Below are 27680 nucleotides of genomic sequence, written 5' to 3'. Positions count from 1 at the left end.
TAGGTGGGTGGATGCCTGGAGGGGGTTGCGTGATCAGCTGGAACTTTACTGGAACTTTGCCTTACTTGTGCTCAACTCGAGCATGACGTGTAACTGACGTGTGAAAGGGTTGATATGCAACCGGGGAGTCTGGAGTCTGGAAGTGAGGCCTTCAGTGTCAGGGCGACCAGCACATCTTGTATCATCTGATATCTAAAGTCTGGAGCAGGGACTGATTTGTGACATAGGTTGCCCATCACCAAGAGCCAATGTGGCATCTATTTCTTCATTTACTACTGAAGTCTTACATGGGGGCTATGGGCTTTTCACTGACGTGAGCTTTGTAATCACATGAAAAGAGACAGAAAGGCTAGGCTTTCTCCTTTGCAGATGGATCGTGTTTATTCCTCCTTCCCCAGGCAGGAATGTGGTTTCGGTAGGAGTAAGCAGATAACCGTGCTCAATACTGTCTCGGCACCTCGGTCGGGGCCCCTTTGGCTGAGGCCCAAGTGTGCAAGGCCAAGGATACGCAGCTGCAGTTTTCAGAGAGTTCTGAGGCCTGAAACCTCTTTTCGGCTCTGGCTGAGCCACAATAATGGAAATGCGGGAAAACATGATGCGAAACGTGTAGGCATCAGAGCAGATTTGTCGTTTCTCTCATGGGAGACTGGATGATGGCAGGCCACGTTATAGCATAAGCATCATGATAGACAGGCCATGGAGGGGAAATACATAGGTTACATGTATGTACACATGAGTGACGGGGAACACACGGGGACACATAGGCCTCATGATATTTTATTTTCCTCAGTCCTTTCCTGTCCCCTTAATATTTGCATCAAGAGCAGTCTCCGAATACCTGGCAGTGATTGCAGCCCCCCTCGGAGTCACTTTTATTACTTTGTAGTTCTTCTGGGTGATTTGCTACTCTAGACCTATGAAATTGTCTAGTAATATTCTTAGGTTGACCACAGCCTCTTTTAAAATCTGTTGTAAAACTATTGGAAACTAGGATTGTATTGATTTCACCATTGCCATGGATATTTTTGGGCAATCTCGTGTCTCTCCTATCCAGTGCCCAAGCCAGGATGGCCCACATCAAAAACTCTGCAAAAAGTGCCCTTTTCTCTCTAAAACACCTCAAGAAATTGAAACCTTTTCTTCCCCATGATGACCTCAAGACAGTAGTCCAATCCCTAGTTCTCTCTAAAATAGACTACGGGAACGCCATCCTAACAGGGCCTCCAAAAGCTCACCTAGCCCCTCTAAGGGCAGTGTTGAACATGGACTCGTATATGGAGTAAAAAGATTTGATCACATCACTCCAGCTCTCAACTCCCTCAACTGGCTTCCCATGGAAGGGAGGTATATTTACAAACTGGCCGGCATCACACACAAAACCCTTCACTCTCCGGCCCCTAACTACCTGAACAACAAACTGGTAAGAGCAGGTCAATTCAGATCGCTGAGAAGCTCCAACTCACTCCTTCTTATTCCTCCGAAACTGAATAAGAAAACCACACAATACCGATCGTTCTCTGTCAACGCTCCCAGGATGTGGAATGCTCTCCCTAGAGTCCTCAGATGCAACCCCTCCTTCTCCTGTTTCAAAAGGGACCTGAAAATCCATCTCCTTAACAAATTCTTTCCTGACCAACGTCAACTAACCTAGTCTTTAATATCCGAGTTTACTCCTCTCTTGACATCCAAGGGTAGTTGGTGACCGGACTGTGTTAACCACCTTATCTTCCATGCTGTATTTTTTGCTTCCTTACTGCCTGCCTACTATGTAATGCAATTTCCATCTGTTTTTCTTTACAGTATGTATAGCGCTTTGATACCTACGAGTCAAGCTAGCGCTATATAAAACTTTTAAAATAAATAAACTACTACCGTTCGTTCTAAGTTTGGCAGGCTTGCTCTTGAATACTTTCAGAATTGCCACTCTTACTGCCAGATTGCATCCCCATTTTGAAGGAGGCAGAATGTCTTTCTCCCCAAAGGGAAATTAATATTGGCTTGTTTATTCTAACCGGTCCTTTTTCCTTCAGCACCTTGCACGGAAGGTTGCCTTACTTGTTGCTCCTGCTTTAGATCTTTGGTTTAGTGAGATACTTGCCTTGGGCTGTCACAAACTTTTCACGATATTTTGTAACGATAAAGTTGACTTGAAAATTGCGTACCTCCTTTTCTTCCAAGTGCAAATTCGATTTCAGTGTAAATCAGCGCAAAGATCCCCCCACACTGTATGTGGATACATATGGATTGGGAAGTCTAAGTAATTGTTAGTTAACTCCGGCATCATTGGCACAGCATGATGGATTGTCTTGCATAACCGCATACTACGAACAAGGCCACCAGGTCCCTTCAGAGCAAGCCAAGGTCATATTCCACTTGAAGCAAGGCGACTAATAGAGCAACTGTAAGGATTATGCCAGACTCGATTCCATGCACCTTTCTAAACAAAATACATTCCTACTGTGCATCTTAGCGGTGCTCAATCCCTCAACATTGCAGTTTTCCACCGAGACTACTACATATTGCTCAAGTTCTTATTACTGAGCATTTAAAATTATTATTAGTGTTAAAAATTTGGCATTCAAAAGTGAGCACTTTAGATGGTCATTGTAAATTTTTCTCACTGTATAGAAGTCCAGAATTGTTGCCGTATGTAGCGAGCGCATCACTGTATATGATTTTAAATTTAAAGTAGGTGAAGAACGAGGCATCTTTTTCCGCTCAGGCCTTTGAACCACCTGTATACTCGTGGCTCAAGACTCATGCCTTTGAATTAGTCATCGCCTGTGCCTCATTCGGCCCTCAAAATAAATTGTCTGCTCCTATTTTATAAATCAATATGCTCTCCTATTTCCCATTTCATTAAATAAATTAATACTTGTGAGGTTTTTGCAGCTCGCTTATTACGAGGTTCAGCTCTGACCCTCTTCATAAGAGAGGCAGGACAGTAACTCCAAGCGTAGGGATTTAATTGGGGTGCAAGTGCTATTTGGATATTGTTGGGGGGGGCATAATATTCATATACTCGGCGATTGCACGATAAGGCAGTCTCAGGATTGACAGTGCCGCTTCAACAAGAACCTGCAGCTACAGCCAGTCCTTCCTTGGCAGAATATGCAGACCACATATATGCTCTTTCTGTCTGCACTTTTGGTGTCTATTGGAGGGCTATTTGTTTGGGTCGTAATGATTTCTTTTTAGACCTATTCACCTCCTGAATATGATGGTGGGGGGGAAAGGTAAATGGGTGGGAGGAGGGGGGGCTTCTGTCTTTGCCATGTCTAAAACGAAGAGGGCCTAGGTAGCTTTTCTGGAGGCAGAGTTGTGTTTCTGATGGGAGTAGTGCCAAATATCTTGCTTGCAGTTGCCTGGGTGCTGTTTCTCTGATTTCTCGCACCCTTCAGCCTACCACTGATGGATCATTCATGGTGCAAGAGCCTTCCCAACCGCAATTGATGTGACCACCTGCCTGACATTCCTCAGATAACTGGTCTGGTCATGCTCCGTCCCCTCAACAATGCTTGCTCCCCCACATCAGTGGGGGTAGGAAGGGCTGCCTATGGCACTATAAAATGTTTGCGTCTAACTAGCTCTGACCTACATGATGGACCACCGAAAAGGAATGTTTTCTGGGTTAGGAACCAGTACACAATGTGGGGATTCGATTCTGTACGTTTTGACTTGGAGCTGATGATTGTCAATAACTAGAGTATCTCAGTGAGACTATAGCAATGGATTCTTTCGACTATCTAGGCATACGCATTGCAAAAGGGATGAAGTGGAGCTCGCACCTGACCAAAATGCTCCTATGTCACAAGAGGGTATCTGGTGCCATTATTAGAGAACAACATCTCTCTACTAGTCGACCAGTGGCACCGGCCCTTGTGGTGTGTGTGTGTGTGAGTGTGTGTGTGTATATATATGTGTGTGTATATATATGTATATATATATATATACATAGAATCCACAATCCTGAGCTACCCCAGTCGCGGGCGCAAGAAACAGGTACGGACCACAATCGAGGAGAACAAGTTTTTCCTTTATTTTTTGCAGATAAAAAGCGTAGCTATTCAAAGCAAGTGCCCAGCCTGACGCGTTTCGACTGCCCCACGGCAGCCTTGATCACATGACGCGCAGGACCTATCAGTGCAAATATATAGTGTGAAAGACAAAATAGGCACATATTACTGCTCTTCTCATTGGTTTAAATAAACCTAATGCTCAAGAATTATTTAAAGGGCCAAAATGCTCAAATGCAATTGTGTTGAACATATACCACATAAAAGAATATAAATAATCCACAATGGAATACAGAATCAGAGCATAGTGCTCCTATTACAAATAAAGTGTTCTAAAATCAATCTTCATTCGTTTATATCTATATAAATACATAATGTAATCTTTTTGTGGTTCTTACCCTCATTAAAATTCTGAGCATTGAAAATATATTTTTTTATCTCATAATAAGATTTTGACAGTACATTAAATAGTGCCAAATAATTAAAGAATAAAGTGCATATGTGCAAGTGCCAAGACATTCCAAAAATCTATTTACACATTGGATAACAGTATAAATACAAAGGGTAGCAGCGTATTTGTAAAGTTCCCTTGCAAAAAAGTATTTTTCCTTTGTTTCAAATCAATAGTTTCAAGCATTTTTCTAATATCGCGTTCCTTTGTTATGTTCCAAGAATGAGTCATCGGGTAAATCTAATAAAGAAAGACAGGAGGATATCATAGAATATAACTTAATATGTCAAGACATTCAAACCTAAAAATCTGGCCAATACAATAATTGAATTAAATAATAAATAGTTTATCTATAGTTTAGTACAATTAGCCGGTAACTATATCCCATAAAACCTAATAAAATCCGATATCAGATAAAACCAAGTACAATGGGACTATCACCGATCCTGTCATAATGTTGTCTGTGAAACATTTACTCATTAAAATACATAAATAAATAAATATGTTAACTATAGATCATAAAACCAATTATTGAAGTTGTACTAGACAAGTCTCTAGATTTGAGTTTTCGGCAATATTCCCAGTCTATATAGATAAAATTTAGACTAAAATTACCGGCTACTTGTCAATGATGAGACCATTATATAAAACTCATTATCTTATAAAAAATTGTGCAAATCATCACTGTTATTGAGTCATTAGGCATTTTCGAATCAAGTAGCATAATAAATTCAGATTCTACTTGTCGTAGTCTTTTTTCTCTGTTGCCTCCCCTGAAATTTTTGGGCACTGAGCAGATAACAAAATACTTCAGATCTTTAAGCTCGTTATTGTGTACCAATTTCAAATGTCTCGCTACTGGATAGCTCGGATCTGAGTTGACCACTGCCTTGAGATGTTGCAGAATTCGGTTAAATACTTGCAATTTGGTGCTTCCTACATATTGTAGATGACAAGTGCACTCTAAAACGTATATTGCATAATCTGTTCTACAGGTGTAGTGTCCTTGTATTTTAATTGGTTCAGGGTTAAAAGCTGTAACATATTCTGAAGTGTTTTTGCCAAATTTACAGGCACGACATGAACTACATTTAAAAAATCCGGATCTCGCTGTTAGCCAGGTGTTAGAGGTTATAACCTCAGGGCTATTTTTAACAAGAGCATCCCTCATAGAGGGTGCTCTTCTAAAAGTGAGATTCGGAAGTACTGGCAAGATCCTGGACAAAGTCATGTCTGATTTGACAATTGGCCAATTTTTATATAAGATTTTGCGGACTTTTCTCTCTTGTCTACAAAAGTTAGTTATCAATCTAATTTCGTTATTTGACTCAGTGATGGTCATACCTGTCTTTTCTTCAGTTCGCACAACTGTGATAGGGGTTTCACCAATTTCAGAAAGGTGACCAGTTTTGTTAGCTTTGTCTTGTGCTTTGGTTAATTCTTCTTTTTTATATCCCCTATTTAAAAATCTCTTAAAGGCTTCTGTTTGACAGTTTTTTCGGTCATCATCATGGCTACAGATCCGTTTAATTCTTAAAAATTCACCATAGGGAATACTACGTATAAGATGTCTAGGGTGTGCACTTTTAGCGTGGAGGATCGAATTTCCCGCTGTTAACTTTCTATATAGTCTAGTCTGAATTTTATTTTCTTTTATATAGATTTCTACATCTAAGAATTGAACTTTCTCTTTGCTAATCTCTGATGTAAATTTCAAATTAAGGGTGTTATCGTTCAGGGTTTTAATAAAGTTTTCTGCTGTTTCTATTGAACCTTTCCAGATTAGGCAGACATCATCTATAAATCTCCACCAGTGAAGCACATGTTGATCAAAACTTATTTGGTGGGTTCCTCTCAATACATGCTCCTCCCACCAGCCCACGTGTAAACACGCGTAGCTGGGGGAGAAGCATGCTCCCATCGCCACACCGCGTAATTGTTGAAAAATCTCCTTATTAAATAGGAAATAATTGCGGGTTAAGCAGATCTCAATCATTTCTGTCAGCATTTTGTTATGTTCATACATGTGTATGTTTCTTTTATCCAAGTAATAGCGTATAGCATTAATACCATCACTATGATGAATACTGGTGTACAATGAGCTAATGTCCATCACAATTAGTAAACAATCCTCATCCCATTTAACAGTTTTCATTTTACATAAAAAATGTCCAGTATCTTTGATGAAAGAAGGCAAATTTTCAACAAATTCATGCAGAAAATGATCAACGTATTTCGACATTGCCTCCAATAGACTTTTTTGGGCCGAAATAATAGGCCTGCCTGGGACTGGAACCACATTTTTATGAATCTTAGGAATAAAATAAAGAAAAGGAGTCATAGGATGCTCATTTTTCAGGAAACTGTATTCATTCTTAGACAATAGTCCTGAACGTTTCCATCGTGCCAACTCATTGAAGACAAATTCTTTATTCAATTTTAAATCTTGGAAGCTGGCTTTACGATAACAATTAAGATCTTTGAGGTGCAATTCAGCTTCTTCCATATACATTGAGCGAGGCCATAAAACAATATTTCCCCCTTTGTCTGCTTTGTTAATAATGACCTCTGTATGTTTTTGTAACTTTTGGATGAGTTTAGTGTATTGGATTTCAGCTTGACTACGTTGTCTATTTTGATGCATAACCTCACAATTCAACTTCTTTAAGTCCTCTATCATGCAATCACTAAACACATCGATTGCATCCCTTGGCATCAATGGTATAAAGGATGATGGAGGTCTAAATGGGCTAGCAATGGGAGTATTGCACGCTATGCCAGCTTCCAAGAGTTTTTCTTGTGTACAAATTCCCTGTGTATTGTTGGAATGAGCCAGATCCTGTACTGTAATCAGAGTTCCCACATCTGCTACTTGGAGGTTGGAGCTCAGACTATGGGTATTTCTGCTCTGAGATGCCTTGTCCGCCGCTTGATTCAATTGAAAGTGTTTTCTAAGTTTTAGTTTGCGGATAAATTTAAAGACATCTACTCGTGTTTGAGTATACTTGAAACAACTCATAGGACAGTATGACAAACCTAAAGATAATAGTTGTTGTTCTGCCACAGTTAAAGTTATGTCCGACAAATTGATTACTGTATTATCATTTATAACGTTAGATACCTGATCTATTTGTTTCTGTTGAAATTCCTCCTGCCCCTTCCTCTGCCTCTGAAGTTTGATTTTCCGCCTCTGTTTTCTCCGTTGATTTCTTCTTGTCCTAGTTTCTGATTGCGTGGTCTGAGAGTTTGCCGGCGGTCCTCCACTAAAAAAGAAAGCTCTTCTCCTGGGGCCAGATTAGTTGGTACTTGTGCCATGTTTTGCCGCTGCTCCTCATCTGAATCGAAATTGCTGCTTTCTAAGCTACTGGATTCCACTGAAGATAAATCACTCTGTATAGGCAATGCGCTTGTTGTACTTGCAGTGTTCCTTGTTCCTCCATTAGCAAGTGCTTGGCGCTTAATATTATCGAATTTTTTTGAAAAAGTAAAAACACGCCCAGTCTCATAGTCTTTTTTGTCGCGTGCAAACTTATAAATCTTCCTTTCTTTTATTATCTCTTCATGCTTCTTTAGTTTTGCTGTGATTTCCTCTCTTCCTTTATTAATTTGCTCTTTTTGTTCATTACTTTCCAGCATAGCATTTATTTCTTCGATTTCTTTGAGAATTCCTACACGATCAATTTCCGCGTATTTAATCAAAATTGACACCATATTCATTGATGCATCCAGGTTATTAGTAGCCCACTCCTTTAACATCATAGGGTTTGGGTTTTCAAAAGAGGGAGCGATCATTACCCTTAGTCCTCGCGGTATTCTACCAACCTCTTTATACTTCTCTAATGATTTCTTCTCCCACCATTTAGTCATTTCATTACGATGAAGCTTTTCAAGCCTTTTTAAAAGAGTTCTAGTATCATTATTGGTAATGGGGGGAATATCAGCATTGTGTGGTAATTCAGCTTGAACAATGTTCGAAAATAGGGCATTAGCTGCTGCTTCCCGGTCCTTTAGCGCGTCAGCTGTTGATAGCATGGCGTTTTTCAAATCTGCGTGCGCTTCACACAAAAACATATACATATACACATATATATACATATACACATATATATACATATATATACATATACACATATACACAAAAGAGAAAAATAGGCCTAGGCCTCATCTCATTTTGTAGTATATCACCCTCTTTGTGTAAAAGAGCCCAAACTTTTTGCCAGGACCAATCAGCACAGCCGCACCCTCTGGAACCTTCCTGAGAGAGCTCAGAGCCTCAGATTTTTCTACCGCACGTTGTGCTAGGGAGTCTCCACTGAGCTCTGCTCAGTTTCTCAGAATTTTACTATTAGTCATCTTTATTTGCCATCTTTTGTGACATAATGTCAGAAAAGGAGAAGAAAGCTTTATTCAGATCTTGTGCTTCTTGTGGGAAGAAGAGACTGTTTGTGGAAGATAAGCATGAAAACTGCATATACTGCCTGTACCCGGAACACAAGGCCACAGACTGTAAAATTTGTCGGACCTTCTCTACCAAAACCTTGAGAGACAGAGAGGGTCGGTTGCTGACGTGGCTGCAGAAGCTAAAGACCAGGACGGAGGTTCTCTCTTCGGATGAGGAGGAATCAATCTCTGGTACCTCCTCCAGGAGATCTAAGAAGAGGGGTAGGTCATCTCCCTCCACCTCTGCGGAACCCCCTCTCAAAGCCCCTCACGGGATCTCTGAAAGGTCTGATGAGGCTGGTCCCATGAAATCTCCTCACGGCAGTGTAAAGGAGAGGCAGGGACGGGCTGCTGGTGTGGACGTAGCCCGTAGGGACAAGGAGGTTGCAACATCTTCCCCTCCGTCCCAGAAGGAGAAATCTGTGAAGAAACATGCTGCAGAAACTCCTCAGTCAGTTCCAGTGAAGAAACCGCGTCCGTCGACGCAGGCTAAAGCAGGTACGTCGACTACGATCTCCATAGTTAAGACTGTTTCCATGGGGTCGTCGACGAGACCGTCTATCTACTTCATCGTCTACGACGGCTACTTTCTCGTCTTCGACGGCGGTGTCGACGACGAAGACCACGTCGACGACGACGACGAGTTCGTCGATGTTGCTGACGACGAGTTCGTCGACGAGACCGTTGACGGTTGCTCCGTCGACTATGAAACATGCTCCGTCGACGAAGAAGAAGGCTCCGTCGACGACTATTCCGGAACTGTCTACGTCCTCATCGTCGACGACAGTTACCCTTCAGTCGACGATGTCGTCGAGTTCGTCAACGCAGGGATTCCCTTTGCCATCGACTCCGTCGACGACAAAGAATTCGGGATTTGCCATCCAGAGATTAAAGATTACGCCGGACATGACTTCTCCTAGGCGGGTCACGCCTTTGCCACCATCCATGCTTCTCGATGACTCGGAGGAAGAGGATGGGCAGTATGGGGACGCCTACAGCCCTTCAGACCTGAATGTGAAACAGCAGGACACGGATACTGAGGACTTTTATGGTCCAGAGGTGCAGGAGGGGCGGCAAAGCTTGACACAGGAAGTACACCCCCGCTCTCTGAGGCAGGATATGATAGCCTTGCCAGTGGCTTTAGTGACGGATTTGCAAATGATGCTGCAAGACTATAAAACTCGTTTTCCGTCATTACCGGATCTCACTCCGGTGCGTCCTACGTCTGTAGTGCCACGTGACCTGGCAATGGACTTGCCACCTCTGCCAAGGGACATACCTCGTACCACTTCAACGGTGGTACCCTTAGTGGTTCCTCAACCTTCAGGTACGGAACCTGCCGATCAAGACACACAAGATTTGGATACAGATGAGGACGACGAGGGACAGGTGATCCCTCTTACTGATCCAGGGGATCCGGATGGGGACCCTGATGACTCTGGTATGCAGGATCCGGATGCTGTGGGCCGGGACACAAATATATCGCCTCCAGCAGATATTGGTGGTTTCCATAATTTGATGGAACGGGCATCCAAGAGGTTTGGTCTGCCCCTTACAGTGGAGCAGTCCGACTGCTTCCTATATGACTTTAAAGCACAGTATAGAAAGTCGGTCAGATCAATTCCCATCATAGAACATGTCTGGGAGGAGGCAATTAAAATGATGCAGAATCCGGCGACGGTCATTCCGGTTCTTCCCCGGCTGGAAAAGAAATACAAGGCCCCTGAGGGCAGTCCTGCATGTCTCCTAGGACAACCTAAGCCGGATTCCGTAATATCACAAGCCGCACAAAGCAAGTCAAAGAATCCGTCCACTCCGTTAACCACGCCTCCAGATAAAGAAGGCAGGAGGCTGGGCAATGTGGGGAAAAGATTCTCCACCATGGCCAGCTTGTTGGTGCGTGCAGCTAATTCTCTGGCTATTCTAGGCAGGTACGACTGCCAGATGTGGTGCGACATGGAGCCGTTCATGGACCAGCTACCAGAGTCGAGTCAAGAGGAAGCCAAGCAGGTTCTGATGGAAGGGGAAAGATGCTCTTCGGAAGTCATTGACTGTGCGATGCACATAGCCTCTACTGCATTCAGGGCTTTGGCAGGGTCAGCGGTCTTGCGCCGTCAAGGCTGGTTGAAGGCGACCTGGTTTCGCCAGGAGGTCCAGAATAAGATCTTGGACCTTCCCTTTGACGGGGAGATGCTTTTTGGTAAGCATGTGGATGACGCCCTCCAAGGCATAAAAAAGGACACAGACACAGCTAAGTCCTTGGGATCTTTGAACTATCGCAAAGTGCCATTCAGAGGGGCACGTGGTCGGGGGTTTTCTAATTACAGAGGAAACCAACGTCAATATTCCACACAATCAGGACAGTCCTATAAAGGTCAATACTCCAGCCAACGCCAAGGACAGTCGGTGTCTTTCTCTCGACAGTCCCAGAGAGGACGTCAGAATCGTCAGGGACGAGACAACGCCAAGAGGCAATAGCGGCCTCCTGGCTCTGGCTACTGTTCCTCCCCTACCAAGAACACCGATCGGGGGCAGGATATCTTTTTGTCTGGACAGCTGGGTTCTTTTAACATCGGACCGGTGGGTCTTAAATATTGTTCAGAGTGGCCATACGTTGAGTTCCAAGATCTTCCTCCAACAAGAGCTCCGGACGCCCGTCCATCAAAACATCTCCGACTATTACATCTCGAAGCCCACCAACTTTTCATCAAGGGGGCGATAGAGCCCGTACCTCTTTCACAAAGGGGCAACGGGTTTTATTCCAGGTTCTTCCTGGTTCGGAAGACGGAAGATACATGGCGTCCTATACTAGACCTCAGGGAGCTCAACACCTATCTCATCAAACTCTCTTTCAGGATGGTCACTCTCCAGGATATTCTACGACTACTCCATCCGGGAGATTTTTTGGCGTCCCTGGATTTAGAGGATGCATACTTTCATGTTCCGATCCACCCAGCTCACAGGCAATATCTACGCTTCACAGTAGGCAAGAGCCATTTCCAGTTCAAGGTGCTCCCGTTTGGCCTTCGGTCGGCACCCCGAATATTCACGAAGATGCTGGCACCAGTCGCTGCTTTTCTAAGGAAGCAGTCCTTGGAAGTGTTCCCGTACTTGGACGACTGGCTCGTCAAGGCTCCGTCGTTCAAGGCAACGTCTCAGGCCGTGTCAACTTGCATACGGTTGTTCACCCATTTGGGTCTTTAGCTCAACATGTCCAAGTCGGTGCTGATACCCTCCAGGTCACAGAAGTTCCTTGGGGCTATTCTGGACACGAAGCGATGCACGGCTCGTCCGTCGGAGGAGCGTCAAGGTAAACTGACCACTTCCGCTCGCCAAATGCTGCACAAGAGACATGTATCGGTTCGACGGTACAAGTCCTTACTCGGATCAATCTCATCCTGCATACCTTTGATACCGCATAGCAGGCTTCATATGCGTCCTCTGCAGGAGGAGTTGGACAAACAATGGCGCCAGGCAGAAGGGTCTTTCAACGACAAGGTGTGGATAACACCTGCTATGCGCAAAGCCTGCGAATGGTGGCTGGTGAAGGAGAACATCGCAGGAGGATTAACGTTCCGGATCCCTCCTTCTCCTATGGTGGTGACCACAGATGCTTCCCTAGAAGGATGGGGAGCTGTCCTCCAGGAGCTTCAGGTCAGCGGTCACTGGAGTCCAGCAGACAGACTACGCCACATCAATCTTTTGGAGCTGAGGGCCATTCACTTAGCCTTGCTGGCGTTCCTTCCCAGACTTCAGAATCGTGCAGTGCTGGTCCGGACAGACAACACGACGGCCATGCACTATATCAACAAGCAAGGGGGAACAAGGTCGCGGACTCTGTCCAAAGAAGCTCAGATGATCTGGGATTTTGCGATCTCTCACAAGATCACTCTGCAAGCCGAGCACCTAGCAGGGTGTCTCAACATCACAGCGGATGCTCTAAGTCGACAGACGGAAGTGACTCACGAGTGGGAGTTAGATCAGGCCACGCTGGAGGCAGTGTTCAAGAGATGGGGTACTCCGACCATAGACCTCTTTGCGTCCCCGGAGAACGCCAAGTGCCGGTTTTACGCAAGCAAGGTTCCCCATCGAGGGTCTCTGGGGAATGCCCTTTCGATTGCTTGGTTCGGCGCATTTTGCTACGCCTTTCCTCCCATTCCCCTCATTCCTCGAGTTCTCAGGAAAGTCAGGGCGGAACCATGCAAGATGATTCTCATTGCTCCAGCATGGGCGCGGCAGTTCTGGTTCACGGAACTCCTGCTTCTCTCCCAGGATCGCCCGATTCGCTTGCCACGGATTCCATCTCTGTTGTCGCGAGATCAGGGGCAGGTGCTCCATCCGGATCCGAAGTCACTTCACTTGACAGCGTGGCTCCTGAACACAGAGAATTCCGTCATCTGAATCTCTCCAAGGAGTGCAGGGATGTTTTATCTCAGGCGCGGGCGCCAAGCACTAATAAGACATATAGGGCAAAATGGAAGAGATTTTGTCTATGGTGCAACAGGAATAAACTCCATCCTTATAAGTCCCGGCCACATCAGGTTTTGCCTTACATCCTGTCTCTGGCTAAATCAGGTCTGGCGCACTCTTCGGTCAAGGTACATCTGGCTGCCATATCCCGTTTTCGACGGAAGACATCGGGGCCATCTCTATGGTCCGCAAGGATTGTTAAGCATTTCCTTAAGGGGTTATTTCGGATGTTTCCTCCGGTCCGACCACCCCCTCCTATCTGGCAGCTTAACCTAGTACTGGCTCAACTGATGAAAGCGCCCTTTGAGCCAATTCACAAGGCGGACTTGAAGTTCCTGTCGTGGAAACTAGCCCTTCTCTTGGCATTAACTTCGGCTAGGAGGGTTAGTGAACTCCAGGCTCTCTCTATAGTGGAGCCTTTTCTGCAGTTCAAGAGGGATGTGCTGATTTTGAGAACCAACCCAAAATTCATCCCGAAGGTGCCTTCGGAGTTTCATTTGAATGAACCCTTAATTTTGAACTCCTTTTTTCCGCGTCCTTCCACCCAGGCGGAACGAACATTGCATTCTTTGGATGTCCAGAGATGTCTGAAATTCTATCTCGAGCGCACACGCTCTTTCAGAAAGTCTACTCAGCTATTTATTGCCTACAGTGCACCACGGAAGGGGTTGCCGCTCGCCAAGAGTGGCATTTCCCGCTGGATCTCCAGTGCAATTCAATACTGTCATCAGGCTGCGGGCAAACCTTTGGATAAAAGGGCCCGGGCTCATTCTACGAGAGCGATGGCGTCTTCAGTGGCTCTCTTTGCTGGTGTTGCGATTAAGGACATTTGCAGGGCAGCAACGTGGAGCAGTGTACACACCTTCACGAAGCACTACTGCCTGGAATCGGTGGGACGAGATGAAGCTGCTGTTGGTCAAGCAGTCCTCCGGAATCTTTTTCAATGAGAGGTGAGCTTACCCTACAATCCCTCCATCCTGGTAAGCACATTTGGTTTCAGTAATGGTTGTTTTATCATGTACACTGAGAGGAGTTTGTAAAGCCATGTGTTTTCCGAAATGTGCTTGTCGTGATTTACTGCTTGCTATTCTGATACAAAGCATGAGAATCTATGAAAGTTCCAATACTGGGGTAAGAAAACAAGTTACTTACCTGTAACTTTGGTTCCCCAGTATTGGTAACTTTCATAGATTCTCATGCGCCCACCCACCTCCCCTGGGAAAGCTCTGCCGGTTTACTGAGGTAGTGGCTGTTGGCACAACGGCTACGAAAATCTGAGGCTCTGAGCTCTCTCAGGAAGGTTCCAGAGGGTGAGGCTGTGCTGATTGGTCCTGGCAAAAGTTTGGGCTCTTTTACACAAAGAGGGTGATATACTACAAAATGAGATGAGGCCTAGGCCTATTTTTCTCTTTTGTTTCTATGGTTATATATATATATATATATTTTCTCTTTTGTTTCTATGGTTATATATCTCTATATCTCTATATCTCTATATCTCTATATCTCTATATCTATATCTATATCTATATCTATATTTTTTTTTTGTTACCGAGGCTCCCATTCCGACGACGGGGAATGATACAAAGCATGAGAATCTATGAAAGTTACCAATACTGGGGAACCAAAGTTACAGGTAAGTAACTTGTTTTCATCTCAACTCTGTCCCCACTTCATCTCCACTAAAACCCTTGTTTTATGATCTAGGCAGACACTCTATACAGGATATTGCACGTTTGCGACCTTTACTATTCTGGGCAAGACTGCGACGGACACCAGAACTTGCCAAATACGCTGCAGGCTTAAGTGAACTTATATTAGTGGATACTGGGAGGAGGTTAAAATGGATCTCCTATGTAAAACAAACATTGAGGTCCATTGGCTACGGAGACTGCTGGGAATCCCAGATACCCCCTTCGAAACAGGACCTTAAGAAGGCTTATTGGAGCTGGGTAAATACAAGAGAACTTAACAATGTAAAGATGGGGAAGTTGAGCGAAGCTTTTTTTGAGCACAAGCCCTTCTGCAAACTGGAACCCTATCTTGACTTTATTCAGTCTCCATTGGATAGATCATTGTAAGTGCGCCTCAGATTGGGGTCTCTTCCTCTGAACTGTGTTACTGCTGGTTGGAAGGGATTTCTCCCTATATCTGTTGGTTGTCCGAGCTGTACAGCACCCAAAGAGTCTATCCCCCACTTTTTATTTGCCTGTTTTCACTATAGAAGAGCAAGAGCCAAGTGGTTGAGACCGATTTGCAGAATGCTCGGTTGCTGTGATTACCGTATTGTGTTACGCATTCTACAAACAGATACCTCGTCCCTCACCGTTGTCTGTGGTATTGCTAAGTATCTGGGTTGTGCTTGGTTATTGCAGAAGAAAAAACTCGCCCTTCATATGCACTAAATTACCTATGTGGTCTGTTTTTTTTATCCACTGTAATGAACTTAAGGTCCTCAAGCTTTTTGTACTTTGCACATGTTGTTCTAATCAATTTTTATAGTCCTTTTAGACATACCTATGATCGATTGATTCTTTTATTGTCTAACTTCCTTTTTTATATCACTGTATGTTGTGCTTTTATGATATCTTTTATCGAATAAAGCTTTACCTACCTACCTATAGCAACCTACATGCCAGACACTCCTTAATCCTCAGATGTACGTTTAAGCTCAGCCATGATCCATGAGTTAGAGAAAGTGGTGGTTTCTCTACTGTGTGGTCTAGACTTGTGGGATCATGGTGCTGAGCCCCTTTGATATCTTGGTCTATTGAAAAAACAGGAGCTCTGATTTGGGGTAGATGGTGCTGGTGCCTGTACTTTGCTTAACACTTTACACAAGTCTCGGTATGCCTTTTGGCAGTGATCATTCTATTGGATTCTATGTGGAGAATTATTGAATACCAAATCAGTTAGCGAAGCCCCGTTTCAAGTCAATGTGTGTTGGAACTGTCAACCCTGACAACGCTGTGCTTGGAAGGCATAGGTGCTTTGCAGGGACTGGCAATATTGTTTGGTCTTCCCAGTGGCATGTCCCTTGATCCTGTGTTTTCTCCTCATTTCGAAGCCTAGGCGGCTAACTACGCTCAGTCAGTGTAGTTTAAGTAGTTTTTCATACTCCACGTTCCATTGCAAAAAGAGTTTAGGTAAAACTACGACCCCGTGGCGAGCCTAGTTAGCCGACCCTTTCACCCTCCCAAAGTAATTGTAAAGTAATAAAAAAGCACTTACCTGCTGTGGCTGCCTCCTCCTCATCATGGCTGCTCTCCTTCTCGTCATGACTGCTCGCCGTCCATCTCTCCTTCCTCTTCCTCGCAGTCCATCTCTGAAAACCCCTACGTTGTACGTCTTGCAAGTGCGCAAAACGTACAATGTAGGGGTTATCTAAGAAGGACGGAGAGGACGAGAAAGGAGAGCGGCCATGGCGGGGAGGAGGCAGCCACGGCAGGTAAGTGCCTTTTTTAAAAACTTTAGAATTACTTTGGGAGGGCGCGTAGCGAAGTTCCACAGTTTTCCAACTCTGTGGAACTTCGTCACTGTATGGCAAGGTATTGGACAGGCTTTCTATCAACGGTATACTTGCTTCCATTTGCTGTCCTCTCTGCTAAAGGTTTCTGTTGGAAGTCGAAGATGATCTTCACATTGGTTGCTGTTATCACCATATCTACCAGACATGCCCCTCACATAGTGGAAACGTGGAGCTAGGGCGTTGGCTATGAGGTGCTGGAATGTTGGTGTGACCCATACAAGTCAAACTGACAGCAATCTTGTTGAGTGGAAGAGGCTCTTTTAGTCGTCTTCGTGACAGTTAATTATTGCAGTACACCTTGGTGAGGTCTAAGGTTGATATGTAGTTGGCTGCTATTAAAATACCAATTAGTTAATTTTCCAGAAATCTGTAAAAAATTAACATGATTGGCCCACTCTAAGGGGCTGGTGGATTCCTCAATGTGCCATGTTTCTCTATATCCTTGAATTAATGACTAGGTTTCGAAGTTGTCCCCCTGATCACGGAAAGCCTCTCTAAAATGTTTTTAAACAACACATGGTAGAACACTTAGTGTCTTTTGTTGCAATAGACATTGGGGGAATGTTTCTGGGATTCTGGTGTCAGGGTCTACTAAGATTAAAATGGATTTATTTTCCTGCCGAGTTTGCTCCTGAGGAACGATCAGACTCCTTCCGATGTATTTGAATGATACTTCTATCATGAGAAAAGCTAATGGAGGGCTCGGAGTAAATGTTCCCACCCCATTCCTGACATATGGGGTCTGACTAATAATGTTTTCTGACGTGTGTACATGCCAGGCCAAAATGAAAATCTCATACCTTATTCTAAACCTTTTTGGACCGAGAAGAATTTTGTGGTAGGGCCTCTTCATTTACCAGGATTTCTATTGGGTATTCGTACTTTAAGTTGTTTTCATGATGTCCTGTTTAAAAGAAAAAATCTTTTTGTTAATCCAAACAGGCTTCACAAATCATTCTGTAGTGGTATAATGAGGTTATAATGAAACCGCATGGTATAAGTGCGCTTAATAAATGCTTTTAAATTCAAAAATTCAAATTATTGCGTGCGAATATTTGCCTCCCCACTAATTTTTTACATGGTTCAGACTAATACATTTGGTGCTTTTACGGCCATTTGAATCGATTTGCATTGCACATCTTGTCTTCTGTTACCATGCTATTGTCCACATGGTGTGATGCCCTTTTTAGGTCTCGCCTGGCGAACGCAGCGCGAAAGCGCTGTCGACAGCGAGATCTAGTGTTGCTGACTTGCCTCGGAAGTGGGACAGGACATGGGCACGCGCAGGGCGATTGGCGCCTGTGAACGCGCCCGTGAACACGTGCGATGTGCACATCTCCTGTCCCCCTTCCGTCCTTACTAGCCTCATGTAATTTTTTTTTTTTTAAACGCGCACGCGTGCTCCAAGCGTGGCGCGCTTTAAATGTAGAACATGCAATTTCTTTTTTTTTTTTAAATGCGCACGCGTGCTCCAAGCGCGGCGCGCTTTAAACGTTCAGCATGCCCCACTTACCGGCTCTTGTGGGGACTCCGGCTGGTCTCGTGTCTTCAGCGGCTCACTGCAGCACCACGCGGGGCTCCGTCTTGCTCACTGGAGCCCCGCCTGAAATCCTGCTTTGGCCGCACCATGCGGCATTCACGAAGGCGGGGTGGGCTCCTGCGGGACTTCTGCTTCTCTTGTTTTGCCTTGGCCACTTTGGTGGCCCCCTCCATGGGCCGCACGATGCAGCACTCCTTAAAGTACGGGAGCTTTTGAAGTCCGCACGCGCCGCCGCCACTGGGCATGATCTGCAGTCGCAGAACATGCAAAAGTTCCAGTTACAGTGCATGCGCGGGCAGCCCTCGCCCTCCCAGGTCTCCTCCCTGGCGGAAGAAGCTTGAGTAACTCATTTTATTTACTTTTTTTTTTTTTTACTTTTGGGTTCCGCACTTGTATTTGTGCATTTTGAATTAAATGACCAAAACGAGAAAGATGCAAAATGCAATAAAAAAGCATGAGGGTGAATGAACAACTACCACCTGACATGGGGTAACTATTACATATCCTCACGAGATCCCTTTCATCCTGTTCTGTTCACTCAGCTCGATTTCTGCAGTAAACAGTTCTCTGCGATTGAAACCATGTGTCAGGCGGGGGTTACTTGTGCTGGTAAAGCGGCTAGGGTCCCCCCTTCCAACAGGCATATCCCTCCCCTTGTCTGCAGCGCATTTCCATGCGGAGAGCCTGACTGACAACATCACAGCACCTTTTGTTGCTGAAAACCTTAGCTGGTGGACAGACAGTGTGAGCAGTTATGTGAAGTCGGGAAGAGTCCATTTCAGAAGAAAGGGGAATCTCTAAGTGATCCTCTGTGCTTCTTGTTACCTCTTAGCTTTCATCTCGCCAGCACTCCTTGAGCAAAACTGACTGTTGCGAAAAATATATTTTTTCGGAGGTGTTGCGTTCTGCAAAGCCTTCCAGGAGAATGAGTCATGTGTGCAACATTAAAGACTCCCCTGGTGCGCCCCTCTGTGGTGCAGTCCAGGCTTCAGCTGGAGTGTGCCTGTAGCAGCCTCGTCTAGCTATGAAAAGTTTTCGAAGGAATGTCAACTCCACCGTCCAGCGCTCGGCAGCCGGCAGGAACCTGGAGACCCCAGGGGGATTCGCAATGAGGGAACGGGACCCGACCTGCCCAATAGCCACCGTCCCAAGGGACAATTCAGGGGCTCCACTTTGAGGTAGATTAAGCAGCGATTGAAGAGCATGGTGAAGCTGCCCCGGGACCGCGGAGATGTATTTAAAACAAGCATTTACAATGCAATGGTCTCGGCAATATTATAGGTAGAGCTATTGGTATTGCTCATTATTTTTTTTATCATTTTTGTATCCCTAAATAAATGGCATTTTCATTTCTATTGGCATTAGCTTTTTTTTTGCATATGTGATACCTATTGCATTAGCAGAGAGAGAGTGAGGTAGTGAGATAGAGAGAGAGAGTGAGGTTTTGAAATAGAGAGTGAGGTAGTGAGAGAGAGTGAGGTAGATAGAGAGTGAGGTAGTCAGATAGAGAGTGAGGTAGATAGAGAGTGAGGTAGTGAGATAGAGAGAGTGAGGTAGTGAAAGAGTGAGGTAGTGAGGGAGAGGGATGTTGTGAGGTAGTGATATATAAGCATAGAGTGATGTTGTGATGTAGTGAGATAGAGAGAGAGGTAGTGAAAGAGAGAGTGAAAGTGAGTTAGTGAGATAGAAAGAGTGAGGTAGTGAGATAGAGAGTGATTGAGGTAGTGAGTGAGAGAGAGTGAAGTTGTGAGGTTGTGAGCTAGAGAGTGAGGTAGTGATGTTTTGAGAGAGAGAAGTTGTGAGATAGTGAGGTAGTGAGATAGAGTGGAGTAGTGAGGTAGAGAGAGTTATGTAGTGAGAGAGAGTGAGGTAGTGAAACAGTGATGTAGTGAGGGAGAGGGATGTTGTGAGGTAGTGAGATGTAAGCAGAGTGGTGTTGTGATGTAGTGAGATAGAGAGAGGTAGTGAAAGAGACAGTGAAAGTGAGTTAGTGAGATAGAAAGAGTGAGGTAGAGAGATAGAGAGTGAGTGATGTAGTGAGTTCCGGACACACTGCTTTCAATAAGATTATGCTTTGTCTATGCTTTTTAGTCAAGCCCGTATTTTTAGAGGACTTGACTCGCACAGCCCTAGAACCTACCACATCCTTCCTGAAATCTTTAGTAAAATGATGGGGCGGGGTAGCTGAGAAGCTTAGGTAACAACAAAGTTGAGGGAGAAACATGCTTAGTTACAGCGAGTCGAAACGCTGTCGTTAGGTATCAAGTACTGGGGGAAAATACAAGTTATTTCCATCTCCCTTGCTGGCGCTGTCAAACATCTGGGCTGACCAGTTGCAACCCCCACTAAATGACACGTTACCGAGTATCTCCATACAGGCGGGTAGACAGAGCGGTACACAGCTCACATGGCTTCCCAGTGATGTGGCAGCAGAGCTTCAAACCAAAAGGTGCCTGGAATCCCCGAGGCCGGTTTCAAGGAACAGATAAGCAGTTAATGAGTGAAGAGAACGTCCCTGCGGCGAGCAGAAAGAAAGCAAGAAAAGTCGCTTCCATGCACTCAAAGTTAACTCAAACCTCGCAAACGAATAGCTCACACACGTTCAACAAGGATTGAAACACAAAAACACGAGAGAAGTTAGGTCTGCCGCACAGCGCACGCCCCTCCTCCACGCAGCCCTTCTCGTTTGGGTACTAGAGAGGCTGTACGCCGTGTTCGTGGCCACGGGCAGCGAAGTGTTAGAGGAAGCGCCGTGACTAAATGCAGACCATGGCGGTGGGGGAAGGGAGCATCCGTGAGGAGATCCATGCTCCGTTGGTGGGTAGCTCTGTACGATACTACCTTCTTCCGCTTCTGTGCTGGGAGGAGGGAGCCCACCACACGATTAAGTTGAGGAGGTGAAGCGGCAGCTGTTAGAGAAACAAACTTGTTGCATCCATTGTGGAACCGGAGTTGCGCTGACCACAGAGTGATGTACACACACAACCCTAGGTATGAGTTGGAACCATGGGGTTAGCTAGAGTCATTATTTGAAGTCAGTGGGGGAGTAGTGTTGATACTATGAGCAAATGTGCTCCCTTTGCGTGTTTTTCTAGTGGGGATGTTGGGGGTCCTCTCGTCATACCGTCCGTCGCCCTCTAGCCTCGCGGTGCACTCACCGCTGCTGTAGTTTCTGCTCCAGTGTATCCTCCAGGCAGCGGCAGGCAGCCCCTGTTCCCACCCGGGCCGGTTGAAGCTCACCCGGAGGCTCCGGAGCAGCCCGCGCGGGAGGAAGAGAGCCATGGTCCGCCCCGCTTCCTTTCTGCCCCGGTAACCCTCCGTTGACCTCTCCGGAGGAAGGAAAGCAGCCCTCTCCTACCTTCACGCTGCCCGACTCCCGCCAGCGTCGGCGCAGTCCCCTCCCTCCTTGGGTCCAGCCAACCAACCCCTATAAAAGTGAGGCAGAGAAGCAAGGGAAAGTAGAGTTTTTGGTGTGTTGGAAATAGAAGGTTAGGGGAAAGGTGAGGGGAAAAGAGTTAAGAGATTCAGGAGAAGAAAACCCAACAAAATGTAGACACAGTACCAGAAGCCTTCAGAAACAGTGGTTGACACACTGCTGCAGCCAGCTCCAGAACTCCTCTGAAAGCTTGCGCCCTAGGCATGGGCCCAGCTGGCCCACGGTAAAGAACGACCCTGCTTGGGTACGACCTCTCAATTAAAAAACATAAAAATCAACCAAAAAAGAGACCTTATTTAGAATAATCTTGAATTGGTGAACGTGGATTTTGTTCCCCCAAAATAATACATTGGTTATTATCTGAAAAAATAATTCAGAGTTTGTGAACGTCAATGGTGTTACATCAGTGTTTTACAAAAGCAAAATAATTTTCACATTAAAAATCATTCTTGGGTATTTTCAGAAAGGTCCGTTATGAGAGCTAGTGTAGCTGGGGACAGGGGGCTTTTATCAGCAGCTGCCCCTCTGCACTCTGCTAATTGTGGAGAGACGGCGAGATAGCGGGGTCCCGATGCACGCGCAGACGCACATTAACGCACGTGCAGCATAAGCCACCACCGGAGCCCTAACGCTGCTGTGCTCTCCCCTCTCTCTCTCTCTCTCCCGCTCTCCCAGCGCAACCTTCTGTCTCGCCTGACAATGAGGGGCTCCGAGGAAGACACCGGGGTCAGATTGCGGATGCGAAGTGACTGCTGAACGCAGGGATACTGCCAATGAAGGGTGTCAAGGTAAGACGAATTAAAACCCATTCAAGCGGGGCTATAATTAGACCCCTCAGCGAAGACTGCGAGTGCAGCGGATACCGCCAGGCAGTGAAACAAACCACCCACGGGCCTGGCTTCAGGCCCCGTTAGCTGCCAATTGTGAATGATAGTCAACAGATGTGCAATCAGGGCGGATTAAATACTGGAACACACGTGGGAACCCCGTGCGCAATCAGCCAGGCAGTTGTAATCAATACGGCTACGTTAGTTTCTGGCTAGGACAAAACAACAAGTGAAAGTAAGTCACTGGCCCATTCTATGCAATCAAACCTTCATTCACCATCTGACAAACAACAAGCACACTGCCGCCTTTCTCCGAGGCGAAGCAGAAATGCCTCGGAGAAACGCAGCGGCGGTTTCAGATTCGGGGGTGTGTTTCTTTTTCTCTCCTCTTGCCATTGGCTGGAGGAGAGAAAAACACGCCTAAAAAGGGCGTGGCTAAAAAGTGGAAAGAAGCGCACGGAACACGCCCCCGAATCTGAAAAAGACGGAGCCTATTTGGAGGGACGGCTCTCTCCTCCAATGGCTGGCCTCCGTTTAGGAAGCCAGCCAATGGAGGAGAGCCAAAAAGAGAGGCGGGCTAAATAGCCACTCTAAGAAACATTAAATCTCCGGACTTCCGGTTCTGCCTTCGGCAGACCGGATGGTCCCTCGACCTAAAAACGCAGCACGCCAGGGTACTGCCCGGGGCAAAGGGTTGTTGACCCAGCCGGGCTGAAGCACTGCTGAGGCAGGGTAGCAGCCACGGAGGAGGAGGACCAAGCGGCCTGTCCAGAGCCCCAGGAGGAGGCTGAAATGTCCGATGGCATTTCCAGGCTCTGGACCGATGTGATGCGGATGCTGGTGAGTTTTTGTGTGAGGGTTGGGGGATGGGAGAGCGCTGGGGAGCTTTGGGGACAAATTACAGAAGACCCAGCAGATCTGAATCATACCTGTTTGTACCCGAGAACTTTCATCACAATTGTAATGCATTAGTGATCCCAAGATGTACCCTTGCAGGTGTGAAGAGATCATCCAGTCATATTTGTGGATGTGCATACTGGGTAATGTAGTCCTGCTTGTGCAGCAAAGAAAGTAAATCTATAAGTACCGGGAGGGCTCAAAAAGGACAGAGCGCCCTCCCTACAAACTTCTGACATGATGCAAAATTATACTATTCTTTATTGGTTTGATGGCTTTTACTTCTGTAGCGCTTCATACCTTGTCATAGGTGTCTGTGTGATTTACGGTGGCACAGTAGTTGCCACCCACAAAAACTGGTACTTATTTTCCGACCTCGGAAGGATGAATGGATGCGCGAGCCTTGATCAGACTGGAACTCTATTACTAATTGACCAGGCTGCTCTCATGCTTACTTCAAACAGCTGAGCCGATTTTTACGTCTCAAGTTATTTCCGAGAGCATCCTGACCTGCGATTGCGGCACAGCAAGCATGACAGGGAGCGCAAAACATACCTTCACTCAGCAAAACAGCAGCGTTCCACCCCAAAAGGCATGCATTCACTGAACATTACAAAATGCCACCAACTGTGTTTTCAAATCAATGTCGTCCTATGAAATGAGACGGAAACATTCAGTGAGGCACTTTCAAGGCAATGATTTGTCATTGTTTTACCCTTTAACATGTTTTTGTACTTTTGTTTGGTTCCTCAATGTGTTTCGCGGGTTTTTGTTTTGGACTGGTCTTGGTTGTCGTGCATGACTTTGTTGGGCGAGTCTGGGTTCCCCGCAGAGCGAGGGAGAAAGTGTATGACCAAGAAATACTTTTCCTGCCAGACTTCAGTGCTGCTAGTGCGCGGGCGCCCCGGCTGTGCACCCAGTTGTAGTGCAAACCCTTGCTGATTACGTTATCCCTGCCGCCTGAAGGCACCTGTGAGATTACATACATACATAGGATTCCACTTTGCGGAGAGAAAATCTGATTCTTTTAAGGTGTCAAATACAGACTTTTCATTGTACCCGCTCAGAGCTTTTCCATTTGTTTGCATGAACAGTTAATGTAGTCCTGTTTTTTCTATTCTGGCACTTGCGGCCCTGATCTAAACAGGGGCCAACAGGACTACAAATCCCAGAATGCAAAGACAACAAGCATTTGCAATGCAATAGGTCTCGCAATTGCGAGAGTTTAACTTATTGGCATTGTAAATGACAATGCCTTTTATGTTTTAAAAACCAACACATACATAAAAGGCATTGCCATTTACAGTGCCAATAACTCCAACTCTAACAACTACGAGACCTATTGCATTGCAAATGCTTGTTTGTCACCTTGTGGATCTTTGCAGTATAACAGATTTTACTCCTTATGTAATAGGCATGTGTTTGTCTTCACAGCCTTCACTTCACAATCTGAGTTTCGCCTTCTCGATTGCATTTTAATGTCCGAGTTTCTCCAGGTCTAAGAGGTTCCTGGGTGGCAGCTTTCAAATCGTCAGGGCTGGCATCTCCATGATATGGGAACGGCAGATTTTTTCAACTCTCTGACTTCAGGTAGTTGTGTGGGTGACAACTGCTGATGCTCTGATCCCACACGGGTTACAGCGTCCAGCATGCCAGTTATTAGTGTTTCTTTAAAGCAGGAGGTCCCCGTCTACTCATGTCTTGGGCCATCCGCTTGGCATTCAGTTATGTCCTCATCAATATCACTAAGCTTGTAATAGTTTAAAACTGCCTCTAGGAGATTTTTCTTGTGGGTTAGCGAAAAGAATGTAGCTTTGACACTCACCATTAACAGTCAGTCGGCTCTTAATGTTCTTTTTTTATTATTTAACATTTAACGAAAACTTAGTAGTCACGTTCTTTTAAAATGCAGTGTCACCATCTTCCTTTTGTTGCTAAACGCTCATTAAGTGTTTTTGATGCAACACTGAGATTTAAGAGCCTAATTGTTTTTTTAATTGTTTTTTTTTCAGTTCCGCCTATGATAATGTCTGTAAAGTCCGAGTAGCCATCAAGAAAATCAGCCCCTTTGAACATCAAACATACTGCCAGCGAACTCTAAGGGAGATCAAAATCCTACTTCGCTTTAAACATGAGAACATTATTGGAATCAATGACATTATCCGGGCACCTTCCATCGAGCAAATGAAGGATGTGTATCCTTTTGTGGTCTAAAGATGCTGGTTTGTATTGCGTGCAGAGTGGAAGGAATCATTATATTCGTCCTAGCAAGAGTTTTGTCTACTTACTTGGGACAGTGGTGTGTGTTTGAATAAGGAATTGCAGTGAGGTTTACTGTTAACAATTAAATTTCATGCTTTAGTTGGAGTGTATTGTATTGCATTGTTTCTGGAGTATCTTAATATCAGAAATAAACATTGTAATAGTTTGTTTTTATTCCTGGACAGTGGGTATTCCATGTGCTAAGAGCCAAGGTGCTCTAACGGGGAGATTCCACTGTGGGTCTTTGTCTGATGCAATTAGTTTGACTGTCCCTGAAAAGTCAAAACCAATAGAAACATTTGGTTAATGGAAGATTTCTTTAGCCAGCGTAGCTCTCTGGTCAGTCAAATCCAGCTGTTTTAAAGGGGCATATTGCCATGCTATATGGGCTGCGGTTAGTTCTTTCTGGCAGTCTACAAGGAATTTCAGGCCAACCTGCCTGAAACTATCCATGAGTATCTGGATGCGTTCAAATACATTGTACATTCAGGTCTGGACACAGCCTGCTTGGGCAGAATAATCAGCAGTAGCAAAGTGTTTAAGCTACACACTTAAAGCCACAGGCTTCTCTGGTGGTGTGCAGGCATCTTTGATATGCCTTTCCATGGGTCTTGCCCGATTGGCGAAAGCAGATTCAGAGTTTGAATGCTCATTCCTTAGCCCTTTCCTACTCTGCGAGACCATAACCTCAACAATTTTGCCCCAGTAGGAGGCTGGCTTAGTATATGGTGCACACGCCTGTAAGTGAAGCACCATGCAGTAATCCACACAACCCTTTTGGTGATTTTAGTGGTCTTAGACAACCATAGAAAGCTCTCTAAGTGGTAGCTGTGGAGAGCAGCCTTCAGGCTTAGTCCGCAAGGAATGTTAAGCAGCTTGTTTAACCAGAACTAATCATAGTGTAGGTTAAAGGAAAAAGAACAACACTGTGTAGTTATAAAAATAATTTTATAAACACTAACACAATGGTATATCACCTACCTGGAGAAATCAACACAATACACGCTATGCTTCAAATGTAAACCGGTAAGTAAGCACAAATGCAAATTGGTCTTCAGGGGGACCCTAAGGAAACACTGTGGAAGACAGAAGGTTGGAGAGCCACCCACATGTGGCTACCCCAGGAACCAGGATACCTACACCAGGGATACCGAGTGCATAGGTGCGAAGTGACATTCGGAAACCGCCGTAGACCACGATGGAGGACTTCAGGAAAGATGACGCTGGTGTAGAAGGTGGAAGAGTCCGGTGAAATCTAAGGTTGGATTCAAGCATAGGGGACAGTCTGTGACACTGGGAGGCGACTAGGAGGCATGGAAGAGCAATGACCTACCTTGAGCAGCCCAGCAAAGATGCAGGCGTACGATGTAGAGTATGCAGTGACGATGAAGATCTTGGTAGGAGGAGATTCTGGAGGCTGGAGCTTCTTGTAGCCCAGAGATCTCTGGAGGACCGAGTCAACAAGCCTTGGCAACAGCAAGTCGATGTGGTGCACAGGTCAGGCCTTGAGGGAGTTGCCCAACCACCACCTGTGTTGCGGATCCTTTTGGGGTCCATGGGATGTCAGGAGCAGCAGACCGGTCCGCTTTGTTGTGGTGCATGCAGATGCAGGGGAGTGACTACTTCACTCCAAGGGAGATTCGTTAGGGTGTCCTTGATGCCGACAGGCCTGGCGAGTAACCTGGATGAAGCACAGGCACCGACAACGAAGATGACTTGCAGAACAGCAAGACCAAGAGCTTCAGGAGTCTTCATTCGTACAATCTCAGTTCTAGGCGAAGTCCAACAAAGTCTAAGGTGCCCAGATGGTTGAAG

General features: G+C 45.4%; 1 protein-coding gene across 1 annotated transcript in view; it reads left to right on the top strand.

Annotated features, from left to right (window-relative positions):
* MAPK1 (mitogen-activated protein kinase 1) overlaps positions 1-27680 on the top strand; it is a 537443-nt gene that overhangs the window by 203249 nt on the left and 306514 nt on the right. Inside the window, exon 2 of the mRNA XM_085634299.1 lies at positions 25616-25798. Coding sequence (XP_085490425.1) covers positions 25616-25798 — 183 coding nt within the window. The remainder of the gene's footprint in view (positions 1-25615; positions 25799-27680) is intronic.

Source organism: Triturus cristatus, chromosome 11 (genome assembly GCF_964204655.1).
Source record: "Triturus cristatus chromosome 11, aTriCri1.1, whole genome shotgun sequence".
In the NCBI taxonomy this organism is placed as follows: Eukaryota; Metazoa; Chordata; class Amphibia; order Caudata; family Salamandridae; genus Triturus; species Triturus cristatus.
The sequence above is the reverse complement of the archived record's forward strand: the minus strand, read 5'-3'. Positions and strand labels throughout refer to the sequence as shown.